At 44.8% G+C, this 23,191-nt stretch overlaps 1 protein-coding gene across 2 annotated transcripts in view; it reads right to left on the reverse strand.

Moving 5' to 3' along the window:
* The window catches only part of MEGF11 (multiple EGF like domains 11), a 298,924-nt gene that overhangs the window by 75,921 nt on the left and 199,812 nt on the right, over window positions 1-23,191 (reverse strand). For both annotated transcript variants that reach the window (XM_020983023.2, XM_020983009.2), the window contains exons 5-7: window positions 11,081-11,327; window positions 7,512-7,632; window positions 1,557-1,693 (exon numbers count right to left, since the gene is read on the reverse strand). In XM_020983023.2, coding sequence (XP_020838682.1) covers window positions 1,557-1,693; window positions 7,512-7,632; window positions 11,081-11,327 — 505 coding nt within the window. The remainder of the gene's footprint in view (window positions 1-1,556; window positions 1,694-7,511; window positions 7,633-11,080; window positions 11,328-23,191) is intronic.

A 23,191-nucleotide genomic window follows, 5' to 3' on the forward strand; every position in this document is an offset into this window, starting at 1 on the left:
TGAATGATTGGGTGGTAGTTATCCTTGTTAACGTTCTGGACTGGGACAGACCTCCCTGCTCTCACAGATTCCTGTATTCTATACTTTCCTCTCATCTTTGTGTCTTGCCCTGCTCTGTGTCTAGTGGCTCATGCCCTTTTGGGGGGAGGGTCTCAGCTCTGAGCCCCTCCAAGGACTGAGCTAAATTCCTAGGATACAGAACTGGAAGACTTCAAGGCCCGTCTAGTTTAAACCCCTCATTTTGTAGAAGTTCAGTGATCTGTCCAAGGGCACACAGGTAAGAAAGTAACAGCGCTGGAATTTGAACCTAGGTCTTTGGGTTCTTTATCAAGCACTGACTCAAGTACACTTATGTTGCTAGGGCTTTCTGGAGGCCAGATGCAAAGGAATGCCGTGCCTGTGAACACACATTCTGAAAGAAATTACAATTTTCCTAAATGATCTCAGGCTGTAGGTAAGGGCAAGATATTAAAAAAAAAAAAAAGGAAATATTTAAGCTCAAGTTGCCCCCTTACGAGCCATCACTGTAAAGATGGGCATGGGTATTAAGGCAGGAGCAAGCTAGTCTAGGGGGAAACTGAACATCACGGTGGATTTGTAGATTTTGGGGCTGGAAAGGCCTCGCTTGGCTCCTGATTCTCAACCCCAGGTGCGAGGTTGACTTTTCATCCAGTTTAGGTGTCTCTTCTGTGTGTGTGTATTCCTGATGAAGATTCCCCTTGGTCCCAGTCATAGAACCACACCCCACACCTCCCAGCAGGGCCTTCAGGACAAGCCAGCTGTATTACATCATAAATATACACAGTCTGAAGGGAAGCAGAAAATACAACCTCCAGGAAACAGAACTGTTGGCCTGAACTGTTTCTCTGAGTCAGGCCAGAATAAAAAACAGAAACAAAAACAATAAAAAAAAAAGTTTCACCTGAGGATTCCTGCTTTGCTGGGGGAGGTTGCTACTGTTTTTGTTTTGGTCTAGATCTGTGATCTTATTGTTGCAAGGAATTCACAGTATAGAAACCATCCCTACCAGTGGGCATTTGCAGCTCATCCCAGCTTAGAGTCTCAGGGAATGACTCAGGGCACTGAGTGGCTGTGATTTGTCTATAGTCACACAGCTGGAATGTATCAGAGGCAACCTCACTTGGACCCAGATTTTCCTGACTCCAAGGCCATCACTATCCACTACACTTCACTGCTTCTCTGATATGTTACAGATACATGAACAAAGTGATTGATTTCTAAAGCTAAACAGACACGACTTCTGGATTACCTGCTCATCTCCATTAACTCATATAACTGAGATCGGCTAGTTTACTCTTTTCCTTCCCCCAGGGAAAGTCACTATAAATCTTGGGTAAAGATGTTGGACTGGGTGACCTGCCACCGGCTAAAGGGAAGCCTACTTGGGAGGAGTACATACCACGTGTCTTCCGAGGAGCTTGGGAAGGGGCAGGCTGGTAAAAATCATGATCCTTATTTGCAGAGCTATTGTGAATAATGGAAAAATCAACAATCAGGACAACTGGTGTTGACTAGCCATGCAGACAACTCCTTACCTATCCCCCATGTAGCCAGCTGCACACTGGCACCGTCCCGTCACATGGTCACATTGTCCTCCATGGTGGCACGGGCAGCTCTGGCTGCAGTTGATGCCAAATGTCCCTGGCGGGCAGGGCTGGGCACACACTACTCCCTGAAACAGAGGAGAGAGAGAGAGGTTCTGTCTGACTTGTGCTGACCAAGGAACATCTGGACTACCAAGAGAAGGCATTATGTAGAAAACAAAAAGTCACTTGGATTCAGAGCTATATGCATACATGGTGCAGGTGGGCTCTGAGGCCAGTGATAGAGGTCAGCCCTCCAGTTAGATGAGGGGCGCTTAACCTTTTTTTTCTATCATGGACTCCTTTGACAATTCAATAACACTATGGACCCCTTGTTTTTAAATGCATAAAATAAAATATGTACGATTATAAAGGAAACTAATTATTTTGAAATATAGTTATCAACATTTTTAAAAATTATAGACCTCAGGTTAAGAACACATGCTAGAGATAACTGTTAAAGTTTGTATTATCCATGCAGACTCTAAGTTAACAAATGAGAAGGCCTGGCTGATGCTGGAAGGACCTAACATAATAGCCTTTATTTGGCCACTAGCTAGTATGTTTAGCATGTCCTATTTACTTTTTGACACTCTATTGTGTGGATTTTTTCCCTTTGAGAATTGGTTTCAGTGTAGATTTGTAGGAATTATTAACCACAGCCCTCCATGCAAATCTATCCTTACATACAAATATGGCTTAGGCTGCTGCTCCGGCCAATAGACCCCAGGGTGCCACTCACTAGATGAATAACCTTTGTCTATGAGACCTGGAACCTTCAATCTTAGTTTTCACCATAATCATTACAAAATGCTTTTTTATGTGTCTGGCCCTATAGTTGGTGTTATGAGAGATATAGTCAAGGGAAGGTAAAGATATGGATCTTGTCTTCAAGGACCTTTGAGCATGAGGAAAGAGAAAACATTTGGTCACTAGAGATGAGGCAAATGGTACATTATCACATTCCAAACTTTGTGGTCCATGGTCCATGGGGAACAAATAACTTCACCCTTATGGAAGCCTCAGGCAGGGGTAACCAGCACCCTATCCCCACCTGAGTGCCCATCCATCCATCTCCATTGGTAAAAGTAATTTTCCTCCTCAATATTCTAGAGAAAAGAATCTTGAGAATTACTAGCAGTCAACAAGCAATGCTCTTTTCTAGGTTAATTCTCCTGGGGTCCTGATAATTAATCCAAGAAATGAATGACTTCTTCCAACTCCCCCTTGAGATAGCAAACATCTCATGTTCATCAAGTCAGCCTCTAGCAAGGGGGAACATGCACTTTAAATGACCAGGGCTGGGATCCTCAAAGTTCCTGCTCCTCTCTGGTGGTCTGTGTCGTGGGGACATTGGGAGAATTTGTAGTCCTATAGTACTGCACCTTTAAACTCCACTTAGGATGTCAGGAAAGGCCCCAGCACAGCTATGGGACAGAGAAGGGCAGAGTGTTTCAGAACAAATACTATTAGGAGAAATGACATTTTGACTCAGGGAGAAGCAGGCAGTGAGGAGAAGAGCCTAAATAGGCAAAGAGTCAGTGTTAGGGCTCAGCCTTTGGGGGGGGATGGTCCTCTTCTCCTAACTATGGACACTTACCATTGCTTATATTATTCCTCTGATGATATGTCTTTTCATTCTTGAACTCTAAACCCTTCTGCTTGTCCTTCAAGGACCAACTGGTCTCCTTCCTCATGTCTTCCACTGATTCTCATTACTACCTTGCCTCATCCCTCTGCTGCAGCTAAATTAATCTGCTTAATGTCCCTGGCCGGCAGCTCATCCGTGCTCACCTCCGCAGCTGTGAAAGTGCTACCTGTTGGGGCAGCTATGTGGCACGGTAGATACAGTACTGGCCCTGGAGTCAGAAGGACCAGAGTTCAAGTCCTGTCTCTGATATTTACTAGCTGTATGACCCTGAGTTTAACCTCAACTGCCTCCAAAAAAGAAAAAAGAAAAAAAAAGAAGAAAAAGATTGTGCTACCTCTCCCCTTTCTTGCTCTCCCCATGCCCGACCTAGCTCTGGAAACAACAATCAAACCTATACTACCATCTCTAGAAAGGATGTCTCTATCAATTGAGCCGTCACTCTACTTGCTATCACTGACTTCCCTCAATCAGTCAATAAACGTTTACCAAGTGCCTTGTTATTGTTTAGTTGTTTTTAGTCAACTCCAACTCTTCATGACCCCATTTGGGGCTTTCTTGGCAAAGACACTGGAGTGGTTTGCCATTTCCTTCTCCAGCCCATTTTACAGATGAGGAAACTGAGGCAAACAGGGTTAAGTGACTTGCCCAGGGCCACACAGCTAGTAAGTGTCGAAAGCTGAATGTGAATTCAGATCTTCCTGACAAAGGTCCGGTATTCTATCCGCTCTGCCACCTAAGTCAGCACCAAACTCCGACTGGAAAACTTCCAGGAACAGAGAACTAATGTACTCTCAGAGAAACCAGTAAGGGCAAACTAAGAAACTTTAGAGTCCACCTAGCTCACTTTACGGATGAGGAAACCAGGGACCAGAGAAAGGAAGTGACTTGTATATTCATCACTTCCTATTTCCTCCTAGCTGCCTTTATGAAATGCCTGCTATGTGCCAGACACTGTGCTAAGTGCTAAAAACAAATACAAAGAATGAAACATGTGGGGCAGCTAGGTGGCACAGTGGATAGAGCTGCAGCCTTGGCGTCAGGAGGATCTGAGTTCAAATCCAGCCTCAAACACTTGACAGCAGCTGTGTGACCCTGGGCAAGTCACTTAACCCCAACTGCCTTACCAAAAAAATAAATAAATAAAAAGAATGAAACAAGCTCCGCTCTTAAGGAGTTTCCAGTCTAATGGGGGAGATGACAGTACATGTATAAATATTATATATTCATGAAGTGAATATATAAAAATAAATAAAAAGTGGGTTACATAAAAGATCATTTTTGGGAAGGAAGACACTAACAGCTGAGGGGGATCAGGACAGATTTCATGCTGAAGGCTTGTCTGTGCTGCAGAAAAGAGGCACTCTATTAAGGAGGTGAGGAAGGAGTGCATCCTAGGCATAGGAGATGACCACTACAAAGGGACGAAGACAAGAGATGGAGGACAAAACCAAGGCCAGATCCAGAGCATAGGAGGGGTGGCATAACGTCCAGGAAGGCTGAAAAGGTAAGTTGGGGCCAGAGAAGAAGGGCTTTAAAAGCTAAAGAGACAAGATGTAGTTTATCCTCTAGGCAACAAGAGCCACTGGGTTGAGTGAATTACATTAGAATGTAGCCCATCAGAGTAGGAGCTATTTTGCTTTTTCCATGAGTGTTTTCAGTGCTTTGCACAATGCCTGGCACATAATAAATGCTAAATAAATGCTTTTTCATTCATTCATTCATTCATTCATTCATTCATTCATTCACTCATTCACCAGAAGGACAATCACTCAACTTGGCATTCTTTTCTTTATACCACCACCTTCAAAACCTGGTTTGAAATTCATTCATTCCTTCAAGAAAACCATCCTGAATTGACCTTTACCCTTTGCTTGTGCTCTTCTTTTACATGTTTTCATTTATGTTCATAACTTGTATGTTGTTTTATAAGTATATCTCTTCTTTTCCTTGTTGGGCTGGTTCTCCCAGGGATTGGGATTGCTTTCTTCTTTGTCCATCCTCCCTTTTTTTAAAATTAGGGCAGTTGGGGTTAAGTGACTTGCCCAGGGTCATACAGCTAGGAAGTGTCAAGTGTTTGGTCTGAGTCCAGATTTGAACTCAGGTCCTCCTGACTTCAGGGCCAGTACTCTATCCACTGTGCCACCTAACTGCCCCTGTCCATCTTCCTTTGAAGTGCCTAGACTGGGGCTTGGTACACAGGGAAGGGTGGAAGGTGGGGTGCTATGTTTGGGGAGCTGCCTGACTTGAATGGTTAGGGACCTCCATTCATTTGGGCCTGGATTCTGACTACTGTGCCATGAAATAGTTTCCCCCACATCCTCTCTCCCTTTCCTTTGTCCTTCTTTGCAAAGCCTCAGAACCCCGAAGAAGGAAGAAAAAAGAGAGCCCGGGATTTTGCCAAAACTCTACCTGGGGCTGAAGCGACATACTGTAGGATGGGAAAACTAGACTAAGACCAGTGGGAGCATGCCCAGGAGTGACTTCTCCTCCTGGTCCATTTCCTTAGCAGAGGGCTTAAGCCCCTTCTGAACCCTCTACTCGAGGTGGGGGAGATGAAGAGGAGAGCCAACATGGGGCCACAGCAAAAAGCCAATTCCTTTGAGGGACAGCCCCAGCCAGAGTCAGGGCTTTCTTTTTCCAGATTCTGGACAGGACAGTGACCACTCTAGCTAGGGAAGTGAGCAATGGGGACCACTAAGAGCCTGGAGGTAGGGTAGTGGTCACCCCAGTGGGGTGGACCTTCTCTGATATTCCCCACCTTTCCCCAAGCCTCCTCCTTTCCTTGGGAGAAGCCCGATCACTTGGCTTCAGATTCATTATTTTGTGGCTGTTCGTGCCTCTGTGTGGGGTATTAATAATTCATACAAATCTGCAAGTAAAATGCCTCATGTCAAAAATAGAAATCCAATTGTCTACAATAAAATTAAAAACATAAAGTCCTCAAATCCAAAGACCCCTCATTGACACAAACTTCTATCGTTTGGAATAAATCCTTCGATGTGTCAAGGAGGTAGGGAAAAATTACCCCCCAAGCCTGTTCTTTCTCCATCCCACACTTTGCTGCATGTTCTGACTTTCTCTTTCTCCCTTCACCTCCTCTGACAACTCAGCACTGCTTTCATTAATGCTGGAGAGCAGCCTTGAAACTCACACTCAGTGTTCACAAGGCTCTTTGTCTCCCTCTGTCTCTGTCTCTGTCCCTGCCCTCTCCCTCCTCCCTCCCCCATCTCATTTCAGCTTGTCCATCTGCTTGCTTGGCTCAAATGTACTCAGCTTGGCTTCTGGGGACCAAGCTCTTGCAAAAAGATGGTCTTCCAAGATTTGCCCCTAGGCTGGGCTGGGAGACATGAGGCATGCAGTTATCTCAACAACCTCTCTCCTACCCCAAGTCCCAGCATCCTCCTTAATCAAGGGCGCGCCTTCAACTCCCTCCTCTGGAAACTGTCCCCCTCTGTATTCATAGCCTCTAAAACTATACTGCTTCTGCTCAGCTAGCTGCAGTCCTCCCCTCACCGGAGAGGTTTCAGGCCCCAGTGGGAAACAGCCTCAGTGTATCATTAGTATCTCCAGGAAAGGGGTAGTACTGGCAAGTACAGAAAAGGGGTAGTTGAATACAGGTCTTCTTCGAAAGCACAAACAGGGATGGAGGAGAGGAGTTCAGGGAAGTCAGTCCTTCTTGGGGGCTGCTTCTGAGCAACCCCAGTGAAGGTTTAGGGGGCACTGGGGAATAGGCGAAAACTCTTGGCTAAAAGGATGTTTGGGCATGACATCAGGGGACAAATGGTGCAGCATGCTTCCTGCCTCTTGACAGAAAGATGGTGGACTACAGGTGTGGAATGTGGCACACATATGTGGGCATATCACAAATGTGCTAATTTGTTGTGGTTGCCTGTATCTATTTGAAGGATGTTCTGCTAGGTAGGAGAAGTTGTTTGAAACTGAAAAGATCATCATGAAAGCATTAAAAATGAGATTTTGAGATTGTGGATTTCACTTATCCAGGGCTTCCCACTGCTGACCTCATCACTACATTGAGTTTAGTACAGACCTCACAGTGGCTGTGTCCCACAGAGGGAATGGACTTCAAAGTAGGAATCTAGCTCTTTCACACCCTTGCTTACCATTTAGCTCTCTATGGGACTTTGTGCTCTGAATAAGAGGGGAGAGAGGAGCTGAAAATTCTCCAGACCCAAATCTTTCCCTGTCCCTTTGTCTATTTCTCTCGTCTCCTCCCCCCTAATCCTGACCCCACTTACCGTCCAGCCAGGGGGACAAGCACACTCCCCTGTGATGTGATGGCAGGTACCTCCATTCTGGCAGGGGCAACGCAGGTCACAGTGTGCCCCATGGCTCCCAGGTGGACACTGCTCCTCACAGCTAAAAAGAAAATGGCTTCATTAATTGTGGGTGAAAAGAGGACCAGACCCACTCCTGCACTCAGTATCAGAGGATGGGACATGTGCGGAGGCAGAGTGAGTAGGCAGGGATGCCCCAGCTGCTTGGCTCTGGTCACTGCGCTATCTTGGGCAACCCTCCCAGCTTCAATGACTCCCTCTATAAAACAGAGATAACCTCTTGACTCTGGAAGTCTTTCAAAATAGTTGCAAGGAAGGAAGCAGTGGGCCCATATCCCTGGAATAGAGGCATTCCATTGCTACTGCAAATGGGTAAATGAAGGTACCTGGGCTAACACTAAGTGTGGGTGGCTGAGAAGGAGGTACATGATTGGTACCAATAGCAACATGTGGCACAAACAACCAGGGGAATGGAGTATTGGCCCAGGAAGTCTTTGTCCCTCAGGGGCCCACATGCCTCGTTTTCTGGAAGTTCCCTGGCTAAGTGCCCTTCACTGCACCTCCCTAGACATTTGGAGGAAGTTAGGATGCCAGGGCTTGGATCTGTCTTCATATAACATGCCTCCTCTGTTATAAACCTGTGAGGTAAGCAGAGCCAGTATGATTATTCCCATCTGGAAGATTCATAAAGTGAGGACCAGGAAGATTAATTTATTTGCCTAAGGGCACATAGCAAATTTAATTTGCCAAACATTTATTAAGCTCCTACTATGAATGAATGATAAAGTATTAAGTGCTTACTATTGATAGGCCCTATGCTAAAATTGGAGGGTAAAAGCATAAGCAAGCAGAGTCTTTCTGTTTTCAAAGAGCTTACATTCTTTAACTATTTTTAAAAATTTTTATTTTTTTAATGTAATATTTTATTTTTGTCTAATTACATGTAAAAATTTTTTTGAGTTCCAAACTCTCTCCCTGCCTTCCCCTGCATCAAGAAGGCAAGCAATTTGATACAGGTTTTATATGTGCAGTTATGCAAAATATATTTCCATGTTAGAAAGAGCTTACATTCGATTGGGGGAATACAATACATAAACTAGAGCTAGAAATGGGGGGCAGTAGGGTTGAGGAATCATGGTTTGGAGCTGTTTCCAAATCTCAGTGTCCAATGGGGATAATAATACTGGCCCTGCTTACCTCACAGGCTTGTAACAGAGAAGGAAAGACCTAGACCCGGGCATGCTGGACACTGCCAAATGCCCAGTGAGGTGGGGGTGGTGGGCAATTTACTGGGGAACTTATAGAAAGCAGGGTGCTGTGGAAGTCAGGTTCCACAGAAGACCAGGCAAAAGCACCTTCTTAGAGCCCAAAGTTTTGGGGGGGGGTGTGTGGGGAGGGGAGGATAAGGAGGATGCAAGTAGCACAGTTTGGGAATGGCTGGTACAATACCAGGCCCAGGAAAACAAACACAGAATAAAAAATAATTCCCATTTTCAAGGACCTTACATTCTCCCAGTGGGAGCAGGGGTACAATACAATATTTATATAAATAAATACAACATAATTTGAAGTGGGAGAGAGGAATAACAGCTAGAGGAATCAGGAAAGGCTTTTGTATCCAAGGTGGCATCTGGCTTAAGCCTTGAAAGAAGAGGGGAGAAGGAGGCAGCTAGGTGGCCCAGTGGATAGGACACCAACCCTGGAGTCAGGAGAACCTGAGTTCTAATCCAGCCTCAGACACATAACACTCACTAGCTGTTTGACTCTGGGCAAGTCACTTAACCCCAACGCCTTGCCAGAAAAAAAAAAAAAAGAAGAAGAAGAGGGGAGGAAGGGTAGGTGGGAGATTGGAATGCCTGGCAACAGCCAATGGACTTGGGTGCCTAGAAAACAGACTGTTTAAAGGACAGGAATGTGACAAGTGTGGAATGAAGGCGGGCTCAGGACCAGATTCCAGAGGTTTTTCTTCTGTGCTACATTGCCCCTCTGGCATCTCAGCCTCCAAGGAGGTGTTTCTAGGGTTTAAATGCAGTCTGACTGTGACTTGCTCATTAACTCCTTGCAGCTAACTTGAGCTGAGAAGGGTGGCGGAGAAAGCTAAGGAAGGCCTTTTCTAGCATCTCCCTTTCCAAAGGCCTCAGGTCATTCCTCATCAGGGTGAAGGAGTCTGCTGGGAACAGGATGGACCTAGAGCAGCATTGGCCACTGGGAACCCCGAGAGGCTGACCAGGAGCTCTGCTTTTCTTTGCAGGGATCCCAAACTCTACAGACCTGATCCTTGGTACTAGGGGTCCACAGCTGGCGCAGGCTCTGCGGAGGCCTCTCAGAGACTGGTTTGGAAATGGTGTAAGGGCAGCCGAGACAAGCAAAAACCCTGCCTACCCCCATGTTTGCTCTTACGACATCTCTCCAGAGCACCTGATCCTTGCCAGTGAGCACTGACACCCCCCCCCCCCCCCCCCCCCCCCCGCGCCCAAGTTGAGACTTGAGGCCGAGGCCAAGGTCAGACAGGAGTCCAAAGTCGAGTCAGAATACCTAGAAAGCTTTCTTTCAGGCTCCATTTGTGTTACTCTCTACAGGAAGCCTTTCTTGATGCCCTCAACTCCTGATCTCCCCTTCCTCCTCAAATTGTCACGTACAAGCCTATCTATATGTTATATCCTTCCCCCTATAAAATAATAAGGTTCTTGAAGATAGGGGTTATTTTTCATTTTGTGTTTGTGCACCTAGGACACAGAATGTCTTGTACCCAGTAGGCACTTAATACATGTGACTCAGATCAAATTGGATTGGTCAGCATCCTGTAACGAGGGGAAGCGATCATCCTTACCCCTCATATGACTGGGCCTCTCCAGGGCAGTTAGAATGGTGGTGCTAGAACACTGCCTCAGGGCTATGGACACACTCAAGGATGCCCAACCCAAAGGGCATTTGCTAGAGAGGGCCATGTCAATCCTACACAGCCAGGGTTTGGAGTAGGAAGTGGCAGGGAGAGGGGATCCAAGGCTGGGAAGACCCACGGGGATCCTTGTGTGTTCAGACTCGGCCCAACAATCGTGCGAGCTCCATGCAGAGCAGCCTTGTAGATGGCTGTTGTTCCACCTTCGTTTTTTGGTTTGGTTTTGTGTTGTTTTCCCAGAAGGACCAATGGCATTGTAATCTAGGGCTGAGGTATGTTTGCAAACAGGCCTGTGGCCCCTGTTGCCCCCATCTGTTCAGACCTCAGAGTGGAAGGATGCTCAAGGCATGGAAGACATGGGTGGCTTGGTCTTGCCTCCTAAAGATGACAGGCTTTGCCATCCACCCCAGAACCTGCACCCGTACAGCCTTTCCATGCATCTGTAGTTCAGCCATCCTCTATGTGTCTTCTTTCCCAATTACAGCATGAGCCCTCTGAGGGGGGAAGGGTACAGTTTCTGCCTTTTTCTTCGTATTCCCAAGACTTATCACAGTACCTAGCACACAGTGGGAGCTTAGTAAATACATTTTTTTTTTTTTAGTAATTCATCTCCCAGCTCCACAGGACTTACTAGACACCGGTATAGCCCGGCGCACAGTGGCACTCTCCAGTCCGAGGGTCACAGGTGGCACCGTTGTGGCATTGACAAGGGAGCTGACAACCCTTGCCGTGGGTCCCTGGCTCGCAGAAGTCCTCACAGCGCCAGCCCCGGTAGCCGTCAGCACACACGCAGGCCCCTGTGATGGGATTGCACAAGGCGCCGTTCTGACACTGGCAGCGATTGCTACAGTGGGGACCCCAGTGGTCACTGTCACAGCCTGAAACAGAAACACAGAGAGTTATGGGACCCTGGGTGAGGCCCTGCCTTGAGAACATATTGGATCATTCCTCTCTGTCTTGGTTTCTGTCCCTCAATCTTGGTCTGTGTCTCTCCTTGCCTTTCAGGCTCAATCCTTTTCTGTCTCCTGCCTCCCTTTTTCTATATATATTTCTCTGCTTTTCTGTCTCTCCCTATTTCTTGGATGATTGAGTCATAGGTCTAAAGTTAGAAGGGACTTCAGAGGTCATAGCATCACAGATTTCAATCTGGAAGAGACTTTATAAGCCATCTAGTCCAATCCCTTTAAATGGGTAAATGCCTTACCTATGGTCACACTTTAAATAGGAAGTAGTAGAGGCCGGATTTGAAATAATGTTCTCTGATTCCAAATCCAGAACTCTTTCCATGACTCTGAGGAAGATGTTCAACCTCTTTGGGCCTCAGCTTCCTCATTTGTACAGAGGGTTAGAATAAATAGCCTTTGAGGTCCCTCCCAGGTCTTTATCTATAATCCAATGTCTATGTCTTAGAATTTCAATCTCCTTCTTCCTTTGAGTCTGTTTCTTTCTCTGTCTTGATCTTCCTTCCTCCTTTTTGAGTTTGCAGGCTTTAGAAGGATAGCGCTAGAAGGGACCTCAGTGATCATCTAACTCCCACTGGACATGTTCCCAATTGTGAAAGTCCTCAGAACTGAACACAAGACTCCGGAGAGGTGGTCTCACCAGGACAGAGCTCTGCAAGATTGTTACCTCCCTCATTCTGGGCACTATGCCTCCCAAAGAAATACAAGATCATGTTTGAAATCTTTGAATGTAATTTAATGCACCTCCAAAATCATTTCCAAGCAGCACTGTTGCAATACAAATTCTAGAGCCCCCTAAAGGGCATGAACAACCTGTCTGGTGATACCTTGGATGCTGAGAGTCTCAGCAGAGTAACCTGAGCTCTCAGCAACTCCTTCATCAGCTCGATTTAGCCCAGCAAACATTAATTACACTCCTACTGTGCGCAAAGCACTGTGCTGGGAGCGGGGGAGACAGAGAAGGTGACAGAAGTCTAGAAGAGATAGGATCCCTTGCTCTTGGAGATTTATGATCAAATAGGGGAAGATGATACACCCACAAACAACCATAATGCAGAATTAAATACACAAATGGACAGAGCCTCAAGTGAAGAGTGAGGGTCAAGAGGAGGAAAGGGTTATTACTGACTGACTCTCAGGGAAGGCTTCTTAAAGGAGCTGGCATTCATAGTGGGATTTATTTTTTAATAATATTTTATTTTAGCCCCAATTATCTAGTAGGCTTTAAAGGATGGGCAGAGATTCAGTGGGTGAAGATGGAGGGCGTTCCAGATATGTGGAGCAAAAGCAGGGAGATGAGAGAGCACAGGTTTGCATGTGAGATAATGAGAATAATATTGTAGTTTGGCTAGAGCAAGAGTTTTTAACCTGGGGTCCATGGATAGATTTCAGAAGGTCCATGAACCCAGATGGGGAAAAAAATTGCATGTTTATTTTCACTAACGTTGGTTTCCTTTGTCATCTTGTGTATTTTATTTTATGCACTTTAAAATGTTATTCTGAGAAGGGGTCCATGGGCTTCACCAGACTGCCTGCCCAAGGGATCCAGGACACACAAAGATGAAGAGCCCCTGGCAGAGTATACGTGGAGGGAAGTACTCAGAGATCAAGCTGGAAATGTAATGTGAGGCCAGATTGTACAAGACTCTGAATAACAATTTGGGATAGAGTTTGGAAATCACTAGAGGGCTTTGAGCAAAGTAAAAACAACCAGATCTAAGCATCCGGAGGATAAATCCTGCTGTGGTGTGAAATGGGGTGGAGGGGGAGAAGTAGACGTGTGGAATCTATTGCAATAGCACAGGCAGTTAGAAATAAGTAGGGGGGTGAAGTTCTGGGAAGCATCAAGGTTTAATGTGACTGGCCAGTGTGGGGCTGAAATGAGATGAAGAAGGAAATCATTAGAACTGAGTCAAGTAGGTAAATTAGGGTTGTCAGAGTTCCTTAATACCTCTCAGCCTTGATTCTCACTGCCTCTCTGGTACCTTGTGCATATCACGTAGAGAAAAGTGGGAAACATTTCCTGGGCGCCGAGAGATAGATTTCCAACAAAAGTGCTGTACTTCACATTTGCAAAATGTTTTTTAACTTTTCAAATTGCTTTCATATTGAATACACAATTTAACAAAGAAGTACAGACGACCCTTTCAGAAAGGACCATCTGCTCTCTGGGTTTCAGTGATACTGTAGGGGGAAGGGCACAGAGAGGGAAATGAAAGGCTTAAGCAATGAAAGATGAGATCTCAGAATCCTTTCTAATCATTCTTGATCTGGTGGCCAGATGTGGAACATCTGAGCTGGAACTGACTTTAGCAATCATCTAGCCCAACCTCCTCATTTCACATGCGGAGAAAATGAGGTTCAGGGAGGGCCATTCACTGGCTGTATAATGACAGGCAAGTCACTACACCTTTCTAAGTCTGTGTCCTTGGAGAGCAATCTCTGTAACACCTATATCATCATCATCATCACACCTGGCATTTACATAGTACTTTAAGGCTGGCAAAGTGATTGATAAATGTCATCTCTTTCTATCCTCACAACAACTCTGGGAGGAGGGGGTATTATTATCACCCCCATTTTACAGATGAGGAAACTGAGGCAGAAAGAGAGGGTAAGTGACTTGTCCAAGGTCCTATAGTTAATAGGTGTCTGAGGCTTCATTTGAACCTCCCTGACTCCAGGCCAAGTATTGCATCTCATGAGCCACCTCACTGGCTCACAGGGTTGTTGTGAAATTCAAATGAGACAAGGCATAAGTGGATTTGCAAACCTGAAAACACTATATAAATGTCAATTGTGGTTGCTATGATTATTTTGGACCCCAAGTCTTGTGGAGTCAGGGCTGACACCCTTTCCACTGTGCACCAATGCTTCCCCTTGGGGCTCCAGTCTCGCCAGCTTTCCTGAGCCCTGGTCAGGTCCCCAAGTTGGGAAGCCATCTCTCTGTTAGCAACCCCACCAATTCAGGTCACTGACATGTTCTGGGCTTTCTGCTTATATTCTTCCATTCTTCATATTCTCACCCTCATCCTGCCACTCCATGTCCCCAGGCTCCCTGCCATTCATAAAAAAATCTAAAATCACTGAACATCAGAGCCAAAAGGGACGTAGTCCAGCCCATGGCAGAGCAGGGATTCCCTAACTACAATAAATAATATCTAGTATTTGTATGACACTTTACAAATATTGTCTCTTACCTTATCCTTACCACAACCCCAGAAAGGAAATGCTATTATTACCCCCATTTTATAGATGAGGAAACTGAGGCAAACTTTCTAGAGTCCCAAAGCTTAGTAAGCATCTGAGGCTGGATTTGAACTCAAGTCTTCCTGATGAAAGGTCTGGCACTCTATCTACTCTGTCACCTAAGTTGGTACCAAGCCCTTTTTTGATAACTTCCAGGAACAGATAACAGACTCTCAGACAAACTACTACAGGCAAACCAAGAAACCATAGAGATTACCTAGTCCACTGGGCTCAAAAGGAAGTGACTTGTACATTCACCACCACCATTCTACTTTAAGATAGCTCTCATCATGAAGAAGTCTTTTCCTTATCACTGTTATTATTATTTCCATTCCAGACCTGGGCTTTTATCAGTGTAGAGGACTCCCAGCAAGCAAATTCCCTCCTGTGATGTCGATGAGCATTTCAGCTGTAAACTATAGTTTTAGCTGTCTGGGGAGGATGGAGAGGTTAGCTGACTTGCCCACAGACATCCAGCTACTAAGTGTTAGAAGTAGGGCGTGAACCCAGGGCTTCTTGCCTCCCAGGCTTACGCTTTCCTCTATGCCTCTCAAGGTAAGATAACACTTCTCTGCAACTTATGTCGGCTGTTTTTAGGTCTGTTAGACCTTCAAATATTATCAGGCAGCGATCCATGAACTTGGGTTTTAAGAATATTTTGGTAACTATTTCAATAGAATAAGTTTTCCTTGTAATCCCATATATTTTATGTTATGCATTTTTAAAAATGCTATTCCGAGAAAGGGTCAGCAGTCTTCATCAGAATGCCAAAGGGGTCCATGACATAAAAGAGGTCAATAATTCTTGCTTTAAAAGAACTCTCTTGGCTCCATCTCCCCCTTGCATTCTTTTCTTCTATGAACTAAGCTTTTCTCTGGTTATTTCAACTGGTCCTTCCATACAAACAGTCCCCAAGGTCCTAGAGTCTCTCCAGCTCTCCCCCACACTCAGGGATGCAGCAGGGCTGTTTACTGGTGGGTGACCCCAAGGGAACCCTGTAGCATCAGCTGGATAGTAAAGGGACCATGGAAGAGAGAAACCCAAGGCAGATGACTTGAGTGACCATGAGGTAACTGTGCCAGCAGCAAAGTACTGAGAAAGAGACAGTGAGGATGAAGGTAAGCTGTGGTCTCTGCTTCCTGCTGGCTACTGTGACTAACTCCCAGTGGTAGACCCAGAATAACTGGACCTCAGTTTCTTCACGTGAGCATGAGAGAGCAGGACCAACCCACCATATCAAAGCATGTCAGCATAATAGTACGGGAAGAGCATTGCACTTGAACCCAAGAGATCGGGATTTGTGGCTTGGTTTTGACACTTTGTGACCTTGGCCAAACCACAAAAACTACCAGAACCTTAGTTTTCTTAACCGTAAAATGGGAATTACAATATTTGTATAACTTGCCTCAGGTTTATTGCAGGGAAAGCATTATGGAAATGTGCATTAATCACAGATTTAGGGCTAGAAAGGAACTTAGAAGTCACATAGTCCAACCTTTCCCTTTTACAGGGTGGAAACTGAAGCCAAGATTACACCACGTAGTAAGTGTAAAAACTGAGATTTGAACCCAGGTTACTGAATCACAAATTCATAATTTTAGGGCCAGAAGTTACCTCAGAGATAACCCAGTCCAAAGATTCTTAACCTATGATCTGTGAACTTGTTTTTTTAAAAAAATGTTTTGAAAACTGTATTTCAATATGATTGCTTTCCTTCGTAATCTTATGTGTTTTATGTCATATATTTTAAGACATTACTTTGAGAACCGGTCCACAGGTTTCACTGCCGGAGGGGGCCGTAATACAAGGAAGGTGATGAACTGATCTAATCTGATGCCTTCATTTTTGTTGTTGTTGTCGTTTCAGTTGTGACGGACTCTTTGTGACCCCATTTGGGGTTTTCTTGGCAAAGATACCGGAGGGGTTTGCCATTCCCTTCTCCAGCTCATTTCACAGATGAGGAAACTGTGGCAAACAGGGTGAAGTGACTTGCCAAAGGTTACACAGCTAATAAGTATCTGAGGCCTGCTTTGAACTCAGGTGGTTTGTCATTTCCTTCTCCAGCTCATTTGACAGATGAAGAAATTGAGGTAAATGGGGTGAAGCGACTTGCCCAGAGTCACACAGATAGTAAATGTCTGAGGCTGGATTTAAATCGAGGAAGATGAGTCCATCCACTGAGCCACCTTGCTGCCTTCATTTTTACAAAAGAGTAAACTGAGGCTCAGAGAGGTCATTTGCCCAAAGTCACACAGGTAGTAAATAACAGTCAAGATTTGAACCCAGATCCTTGACTGGACAACCAGTGTACCATAATGTCTCAATTATCCAGAGGTTACCTATCCTGTAATGTCACCTATCCAGAACACCAGCAAAAAACCCTAGGCAACCAAAAAAGATCTCAGGGTGGCCCAAAGTGAATTCCACAAAGCTCATGCACTAAAGTTCTGGCTTTACTCACAGAAGATCCTGCCACGCCCTGTTTACCCTTATATCAGTTCTATTTCAAATGAGTTTATCTGATGTCTTAGCACCCTGAAGACCAGAGAGCAGGATGGCTGATGGGGTCAGGCATGCTCCTAGCAATGAGAAGTAAGAGCCAACAATCTGACATTGAGGAATGAAGTGACCTAAAGAAAACTACACAAAGACAAAGATCAGAAAAATCCCACAGTCTAGGGCTACCTAATGTTAGGGCAGAAGGTACGGCTGTGTTATATACAGGACAATAAACGATGTCCATAATGGTGACCCCCAGCCAGCAAGAACACATTCAACTGCAGTGTCAGCGTTCTCAGTTTAGGGAGGCAGAGAAGTGTGTCACACGTTTTCAGAAAGAGTTTCATCCCCAAGTGGTTAAAATGAAAAAGATAAAAAGCTGATGCTCGATGGGACATGCTTCAGTTATCTGGAACATTCAATGATAGCAGCTCATTCTCTGATGATAGTGGGTAAAAGAAGATAAAATGCTGTCCAAATTATCCACGTTGGTGGGGCAAATGGAAACCACCATCATCACAATTGGACTAATACAGCAATAACCTTGCATCTGTAGAACCCATTATACCTTCCAAAGCACTTTTGCTGATAATATCCAAATTACTGCCGTTTGGTTTGGGGATATATTACGGGACTTTTTTTTTCTCTCACCCAGCCTTCTTTTCCTACTTATGTTTCATTCTGGCTGATACTAAAATGAAATTCCGTTCTCTGAGTGGGTGCTGACGGGGGCAATTAAGGAATATGCCAGGTATACTGTTGCTGTTCAGTCATTTCAATTGTGTCTGACTCTTCATGACTCCGTTCATGGATTTCTTGGCAAAGATACTGGAGTAGTTTGCCATTCTCTTCTCTGTCTCACTTTACAGATGAGGAAACTGAGGCAAATAGGGTTAAGTGACTTGCCCAGGGTCACACAGCTAGTAAGTGTCTGAGGCCAGATTCGAACTCAGGTCTTCCTGACTCCAGGCCTAGCGCTCTATCCACTGCACCATCTAGCTGCTCTTGGGTATACGGCACAGAGTATCAACCAAAGAATGTGATGCAGAAAGGTAATCCACAAAACAGAGCAATCATCATAGAGGGGGCTGGGTGAGGGCAGTGGACCTGGAGTCAGGAAGACCTGAGTTCAGATCCAGCCTCAGACCCTGGCCAAGTCACTTCCTTTGCCTCAGTTTCTTTATCCATAAAAAGGGAATAATAATAGAACCTACCTCCCAGAGTTGTTATAAGCTTCAAATGATATTTTTGTAAAGTACTTTGTAAACCTTAAAGAGCTATATAAATGTGAATTATTATTATTCATAGCATCTGGAGCAAGAAGGGACATTAGAGGTCATCTAGGGTAACCCTCTCACTTTATAGATGAAGAGATTGAGGATCAGAGAGGTAGAGTGAGCTGTCTGAGGTCCCACAGCTTAATATGGTGAAAAGTACACCAAGTTTGGAATCAGAGGACCTGAGTTCAAATCCTGCCTCTGCCACTTACTACCTGTGTCATCTTGGGCCAGTCGCTTAACCTGTTCTTGGCTTCTGTTGTTTCCTTATCTATAAAATGAGAGGCAGTATGATGTGTGTAGAGTTCTATACTTGGAGTAAGGAAGGCCCGAGTTTGAATCCCGCCTCAGACACTCAATGTGTATGACCTTAAGTCTTCCGGGCCTCAGTTTCCTCATCTACAAAAGTGGAATGGATAGAGTTGATAACCTCTAAGGTCCCTTTCCTGGTCTATACCATACGACTACCTATACCAACCCACATTTATGCAATGCTTTAGTGTTTACAAAATGCTTTACAAAAATCTCATTGGAGGCTTACAACAATCCTGAGAAGTGGGTGCTATTATTATTCCAATTTTACATACCAGGAAACTGAGGCATGGAGTGGGTTAAATGACTTGGCCAGGGTGATGCAGCCAGTCACTCAGGTCACACAGGGTCAGTCAAGCTAGTGCTTGAGACCAAATTTGCCCTCGAGTCTTCCTGATTCCAGGCTCAGTGCTCTATCCACTGGACCACCTAGCTGCCTCTACGATGCCGAATCCATCTTGAAGGTTATCTGTCTATGTCACATATCTCCCTCCTGACTCTAAACCTGCAATCCCACAACTAGATAATCTGTAAATTCTCCACCAGCTCCACATTTTTTGACACAGGGAACAAGTAACAAAGCCAGAATTCAAACTCAGGTCCTCAACTCCAAATGAAGTACTTTTTTTTCTACAATGCCATCCTGTTTACCCAGAGAGTATATTAATACCTGAATATATTTTGTTTCATTTATTCATCAACCAACCATTTAACAATAGCTATCATTTATAATGGGGCAGCTAGGTGCTAAGTAGATATGGGTGCTCATCTTTCTGAGTTCAGATCCAGCCTCATATACTTCCTAGTTGCGTGACCCTGGGCAAGTCACTTCACCTTGCTTGCCTCAGTTTCCTCATCTGTAAAATGAGCTGGAGAAGGAAATGGCCAGCCACTGCAGTATCTCTGCCAAGAAAACCCCAAGTGGAGTCACAGAAGATTCAGATATGATTGGGAGGGAAATTTTTAGATATATCACTTTAGGGCTTGCAAAGGGCTTTACATATATTGTCTCATTTGAGGCACTCTGCTAGGCTCTGGGGAAAATGCAAAATGAATCAGACACAGTCTTTACCCTCAAGCAACTCCTGCAGCAATCGGCACTAAGAAGCAATCAATGGTATTTTCCTCCCAACCGATCAATGGCTTCCTGTATCTAGAAAGATAATAAGCATAGGCTCTTAGAACCCCATGGAACTTCCCTTCACGAGACCCGACCACATTTCCTCATTTATCCTCTCAGTGTCCCTGAGAGAGAGGGGAAAGGAGTACTATAGCTCAAGAGAAGAGAAAGGAGGCCAGGCATTCTTTTCCCCATTTCTCAGATGGAACAGCTAAAGGGCAGAAAGGGAGAATCAGGGGATTGGGCAGGGATGAGAAGCTCCATAACTTGGTTGTTGATTCTTAGCCTCCAAGAATACCCCTTAGTGACCACCTTACCTCCTTGGGTGAGCAAAATCAGGATGGGGAAGGGAAAGTTCTCTCCCCTCCTCCTTCCCTCGCCAGGGCCTCCCAAGCAGTGGAAAGCAAGGGCCTTAATCACTTACAACAATAACATCCTTATCTCCCCTTCTCCCCCGAGGAGTTCCTGAATTCACCACCCTTCCTCCCTCCCTCTCCTTGCTCTGGGTCAATAGATCTCACCCAAATTTAGCAAACCAACCGGTGCAGAGACAGAGATGGAACAACACTCACTCCAAACCATTTTAGCGGATAAATAAAATGACTTCCAAGTAAGTGGGGCCATTTGTCAAGTGACTTTCCCCAATAAATGCAGAAGCTTGTTCTCTCTGGTTGAGCCCCCTTTGCCTTAGGCCAGTCCGGGGATCCAGACCCCAGAGAGACCTGCCTGAATAGTTACCCAGCATAGGTCTCGGGCTCTCCTCCAAAGCCAGTTTCTCCCCTTTTGCAAAACGGGCTGAATCTTGGGGGGGAAAAGATAATGATAAAAAGAATAATCACTCTAAGGTTTGCAAAGCACTTTGTGATCTCATTTGATCCTCATAACAACCCTGGAAGGCAGAGGCTGTTTTAACTATTATCTCCATTTTACAGATGAGGAAACTGAGGCAGACAAAGGTTAAATGACTTGCCCAGGGTCACATAGTCAGTAAGTTTCTGAGGCAAGATTCAAACTCAGACCTTCCTGATGCCAAGTCTAATACTCCATTTCTGCACCTTGTGGACAAATGTCACCTAAGCTTATATAAGTCATTGTAGAAGTCAATGTATTTGTCCTTCGTAACAAGAACAAGGGGAGCTAGTGTGATTTCATTGGTATCAATACCTTACTTAAATCTCAGTTGAGTTGGCTGAGGCTCAGAATGCACATATGGTCACAAAGCCATCAGTATCAGAAGCAGGATTTGAACTCCATCCCTCCCCACCTGCAGTCCGCACCTCTTTCAATCATACCTGGTTGCTTCTCTATTCCTTATTTCCTCTAAGCCCTAAGGAGTGTACATCCAGGCTAATAATGACCAGTGCACAATTCCACTGTCTTTACAAAAACATTTCCTCTCACAATTACTCGGATGGGCAGGGTGGCTGGCCATGCATTATCCCCTTTTTGCAGATGATGAAATTGAGGGTTGGAGAGGTGGGAAAAGTTCCCCCATGAGCCCTCACACAGAAAATGTCAAAGACTAGACCACTTCTTCCAGTCCCCTCCACCTTGCTGCCTCAGAGCTCACTCAGTTACCGCTCAAGTCGATCTCTTACTAACACTTATTTAGATTGCACAAATTAAATATTAATGCAAGAAGGTGCCATAGATTAAAACCCCAATCACCTGACACGGTCCCTAAGCTGAGAAGATGCTGAGAGCACAGGATTATAATGATGTGTCATTAGCTCTTAGAGATCTATTTATTACACAAGCTACTGGCTCAGTCTATTTCACTACACTCTCTGTATTTCTCTTAGACAACAGAGGGTTTGGCTGGGGTTTTTTTGTTTGTTGTTTTTTTTTCTTTTTCTTTTTTGTTTACTTCCACCCCCCCCCCCATCAATGGCCAGGCCTCTGCCCTCCACATTATGGCTCAGAACATAAAGTAAGAAAACCTGGCTGAGTCTGAATCCAGACACTAATATAGACCATGTAATAAATGTTCATTGAATGACAGTTGATCGACACTGCCAACTACTACCAAGGGAAGATTAGGCAAATCTATTCCCTTTTCAGGGCCTCAGTTTCCTCACCTGTAAGGTAGGGAGAGTCATACCTGCCCTATCTGCCTCACAGGCCTTTTCTTTGGGTTTTGTCAGCACCTGTGATTTCATTCACACAGGAACTCCAGGTGAGGAAAGTCTCTATCAGTACAGATCTTTAACAGTTCTGCAATTATGTTTTGCAGAACTGCATGTGTATAATCTATAGCAAATTGCTTGCCTTCTCAAAGGGCAGGGGAAGGAGGAAGGGAGAGACAGAATTTGGAATTCAAAATTTTAAGACACAAATGTTAAAAAATTTTTGTTTATATAATTTATGTAACTGAGAAAAATTAAAATAAACAACACATGTAAAAAAAAAAGGCTGCAGTTTATAATCTTAAGGAATTGTATGGAGGTACCCGAAGTTAAAGAGATCACACAGTCAGTAAAAGTCAAAGTTGGGACTGGAACCCAGGTCATTCTGACTCAGAGGAAGGACCTCTAAATAACAGAAGCAGTCAATAGGAGAAGAAAATAAAATGAGCATCATCATATAATCTGCTCCCTTTCCTCTTTCTAGCCAGCAAGGGGATGGGCTCCTTTTCTCATTCCCCTTAAATACAGCCACAGACTCCGAGATCATTCTCTTCCCTCCTCCCTCAGCATGCCTTGCTGTCTGTCCTCCATCATACCTCTGAAGCTCATTTCAGCTGGATATCCCTGTTTGAAACTGTTAGGATGGGGAGAGAGTGGTGGGTCTCACAGCCTGTGATCTAAATTGGGCCCAGCACCCTCCCCAAAGATACCAATCTACTACCCGGCATTTCACTATTACAGCTTCATTGCTTGGGGCTCTTGAGGTTATACAAGTTCTGTATTAATATCTAATAAACATTTAAGAGCCTACCTACTATGTATAGATTCACAGGCTTTATGAGAGGATGCGGCCAAGAAGTGAACAAGATGAAAAGGAACGGATGGGATCAGAACTGCATGATCCTGCATGGTTAGAAGGAGTGCCCATATTAAGGAGATAACAGATGTGCTCATGTATTAGCATAAACGAAAAGCACTGTGGTAGAGGCTGGGGATATAAAGACAGAATGACCCAATTCCTGCCTTCAAGGAGTCTGCATTTTACTATAAAAGTCCCTGGGTAAGGGGTCCTCCACAATCTAAGGCATTGTTAGCTAGCTTCTTGCAAATGGGACACAGTATGGGTACCTGTACACACAGTGGTATGGTGGGGGGGCACAGAACCAGGAAAATAAAGAGCAAGGGGGCAAAGATCAA

The sequence above is a fragment of the Phascolarctos cinereus genome, unplaced genomic scaffold (assembly GCF_003287225.1).
Source record: "Phascolarctos cinereus isolate Bilbo 61053 unplaced genomic scaffold, phaCin_HiC Scaffold_3;HRSCAF=262, whole genome shotgun sequence".
NCBI classification, from domain to species: Eukaryota; Metazoa; Chordata; class Mammalia; order Diprotodontia; family Phascolarctidae; genus Phascolarctos; species Phascolarctos cinereus.